The sequence below is a fragment of the Lycium barbarum genome, chromosome 12 (assembly GCF_019175385.1).
Source record: "Lycium barbarum isolate Lr01 chromosome 12, ASM1917538v2, whole genome shotgun sequence".
NCBI classification, from domain to species: Eukaryota; Viridiplantae; Streptophyta; class Magnoliopsida; order Solanales; family Solanaceae; genus Lycium; species Lycium barbarum.
The window spans coordinates 29,127,663-29,131,437 of record NC_083348.1 but is presented as its reverse complement, the minus strand read 5'-3'; the positions used below and the strand labels follow the sequence as shown (position 1 = coordinate 29,131,437).

Here is a 3,775-nt window from a genome sequence, read left to right as displayed (position 1 = left end):
AGGATGGTATGAATATCTTTCGTATTCAAGCGTATGCTTAGGGTTTAGAGGAGCGGAAGCATCATAAACAAGCTGATTAAGAGCGTGATAGGGGTCAGAGCAAGAAAGCTAGATCTTCTAGGTCTTTGGTGTGTACCGGGGTGGTCATAGATAGCAGTTTCCTAGGCGTTCAGCCTATTCAGCGGCTAGTGCACCATCACAGTTCCCAGGATTGAGGTCTGATAGACCCACTTATTCTAGGCTAGGTAAGAGCTCCAGGGCTTTTAGTTCCTAATTCAGAGGTGATTCTAGCCAGATGAGGCCATCTCTACCACGTTGCGCTTAGTGTGGTAAGTTACTTGGAGAATAGTGTCGTTTGGGATTAGATGCGTGTTATACCTGTGGTCAGCCGAGCCGCATTATACGAGATTGTTCGTTGAGATGTAGTGGAGGTGTAGTATAGCCAACAGGATCTGCAACTAGTTCTTCATTATCGGTAAACCTTATGGGTCAAGGCTTAGAGGTGGATCATCCAGTTCGAGCGGACCTCAGAACCGCATCTATGCATTAGTTGGTCGTCAGGATCTTGAGTCATCGGCTGATGTTATTACAGATATATTATCAGTCTCCTCCCATGATGTGTATGAATTTATAGACCCAAGATCTACTTTATTGTACGTCACTCCTTTATTGCTGGCATGTTTGGGATAGAACCTAAAATGATCAGGCCTTTTGAGGTGTCTACACCTGTTGATGATCCGATGACAGCTAGACGAGTATACAGGAACTGTGTAGTTATAATTTCAAATCTTCATACCGTAGCAAACTTGATTGAGTTAGACATGGTGGAGTTTGATGTTATTATGGGTATGGACTGGTTGGCTTCTTGTTATGCTAACATTGATTGCAGAACAACAATGGTCCGATTTCAGTTTCTAGAAGAGCGAGTACTGGAATGGAAAGGTAATACGGCTTCGCCGAGAGGTAGGTCTATTTCCTATCTCAAGGCAAAGAAGATGATCGCAAATAGTTGTGTTTATCGCATTGTTCGAGTCTGAGATGCAGAAGCAGAACCACCGATCCTTCAGTCTGTTCTGGTAGTTAATGAATTCCCAGTTATATTTCTAGACGAACTTCTAGGCATTTCTCCTAAGCGAGGGATTGACCTTGCTATTGATGTGCTACCAGATACTCAGCCGATATCTATTCCCCTTTATAGGATGTCCCTTGCTAAGCTAAAGAAACTAAAGGAGTTGTTAAAAGATTTGCTCGAGAAGGGCTTTATTAGGCCTAGTACGTCACCGTGGGGAGCACCAGTGTTATTGGTTAGGAAGAAAAATGGCTCCTTGCGAATGTGTATAGATTACAGACAGCTGAATAAGGTGATGATAAAGAAAAAGTATCCACTCCCGAGAATTGATGACTTATTTGTTCAGTTGCAGGGTACTAGATATTTTTCAAAGATAGACTTGAGGTCAGGTTGTCATCAAGTCAGGGTCAGAGAGAAAGACACTCCGAAGACGGTATTCAGGACCAGATATGGTCACTTTGAGTTTCTTGTGATGTCTTTTGCATTGAAAAATGTGCCAGCAGTATTTATGGATTTGATGAACCATGTATTCAGACCCTTCTTAGATCAGTTTGTGATTGTATTTATCGATGATATTCTAGTTTTACTCTTGATCAGAAACCGAGCATGCAGATCATTTACATGATGTGCTCAGGTTCTTCAGGATAAGAAGTTGTATGCGAAGTTCTCCAAATGTGAGTTCTAATTAAACTCCGTGACTTTTCTTGGACATATTGTATCAGATGAAGGAACCTGGGTTGACACTCAGAAAATAAAGGCTGTGAAGACTTTGCCTAAGCCCATGATACTGATGGAGGTTCATAGTTTTCTGGGGTTGGCAGGATATTACAAAAGATTTGTAGAGAGCTTCTCCTCTATTTCAGCGCCATTGGCGAAATTGACGTAGAAGGCAGCTAAGTTCCAGTGGACAAACGCTTGTGAGCAAAATTTTCAGGAATTGAAGAACAGACTGACTTCAGCACCGATTTTGATACTTCCAGAGGGATCAGAGGGCTATGCTATCTATTTTGATGCCTCGGGCGTCGGATTAGGTTGTGTGTTCATGCAGCACGGTAAGGTTATTGCTTATGCTTCGAGGTAGCTGAGGAAGCATGAGAAGAATTATTCGACCCATGATTTGGAGTTAGCTGCGGTGATTCATGCACTTAAGGTTTGAAGTCATTATTTATATGGTGTTCACGTTGATGTTTATATGGATCATTAGAGTCTTCAGTACATCTTTAAGCAGAAATAATTGAATTTGCGTCAGAGGCAATGGTTGGAGCTGTTGAAAGATTATGATGATATTTTATGCCATCTAGGGAAGACAAATGTAGTAGCCGATGCCCTTAGCCATAGATCTATGGGTAGTTTGTCTTACTTGCGAGCAGAGAAAAGAGAGCTAGCTCATGAGCTTCATCAGTTAACCAACCTAGGAGTTCGATTATTGGACACAGGTGATCCGGGAGTTATAGTTCAGGATACAGCGACATTATCATTAGTAGTTGAGGTTAAGGAACACTAGTATGAGGATCCTTTTTTGATTCGATAAGGGGAGACAACCCCACAAAAAAAGAATAAGTCACCCTTTGAGATTTATAGAGATGGGGTCTTGAGGTATCGAGGTAGATTGTGTGTTTCGAGTGTTGCAGGGTTACGTCAACAGATTATGGCAAAAGCTCATTATTCCCGCTATTCTATTTTTCCAAGGTCGATGAATATGTACTATGATATCAGAGAGTTTTATTGGTGGAATGGTATGAAGAAGGATATAGCAAAGTTCGTAGCCCAATGCCCTAATTGTTAGCAGGTAAAAGTTGAGCATAAGAAGCCAGGTGGATTGTTGCAGGATATAGAGATTCCGACTTGAAAAAATGAGGCGATTAACTGTAACATCCCGTATTTTCGTGCATTGGGAAGCGTGCGAGTTAAATGACATTAGTAACGGAAGCACGGTTATCCCTCAAGCTCATAGGTGGTTAGAGTGATGGTACAGATGTATAGAAAGGATTAGAAGTCAAGTGAATTGGATAAAATAATTTTCATTAAGGTTCAACGTTTATTTGAGTGAAATACGGTCCAAGCTATAATACCCCGTATTTTTAGACTAAGAAATTGAACCGCAACAAATGAGCAAATTTATTCGAGCCCGGAGGATTTGGTCATTTCAAGCATGAAAATCAAAGAACTTGGTGTATACATGGGATGAATTCTCAAAATTATTTAAGACAAAAATGTGACGACAATGATTGAAAATAATATTTTATGTATGGCAAATGAGGTTATAGACTAGTGTTATATTACACGGTCATGGTAATGAGTATATAAAGTATGTTAAAAATAATCACCATTTAAGTGATGTGAGATCAAGAAATTAATTATGTGGGTAATTGATTAAATAATAGAATAAAGTGGAAGAGTACGGATTAATTGTTGCATTGATTAAGGCTGTTGGATGTATATTGCACGGACAACCATTGTTTTCCACTTAAATGAGTTTGCCACGTATTGAACTAAAGGACAACAACTAGAATGAGTCATGGCATATGAAGTGCTAACATGACACATGTAAAGTAAATATCATGACAAATTGTATACTTACAAATCTGTTAGTACATTTAAAGTAAAGACTATGGCAAATTGTATACGTACAAATAGAATAGCATTTAAGAATTCAAATAGCGTTGAATAGGATAAAATTGATACCAAGACTAAGATGTGAATAAT

At 39.6% G+C, this 3,775-nt stretch overlaps 1 protein-coding gene across 1 annotated transcript; it reads left to right on the top strand.

The window, feature by feature from the left end:
* The first annotated feature begins 698 nt into the window (after positions 1 to 698).
* Positions 699 to 1,955, top strand: LOC132624177 (uncharacterized mitochondrial protein AtMg00860-like). The gene is made up of 4 exons (XM_060338996.1): positions 699 to 770; positions 890 to 942; positions 1,651 to 1,703; positions 1,792 to 1,955. Exons 1-4 carry the CDS (start codon positions 699 to 701, stop codon positions 1,953 to 1,955), a joined length of 342 nt encoding a protein of 113 aa, XP_060194979.1.
* Positions 1,956 to 3,775: the final 1,820 nt, after the last annotated feature.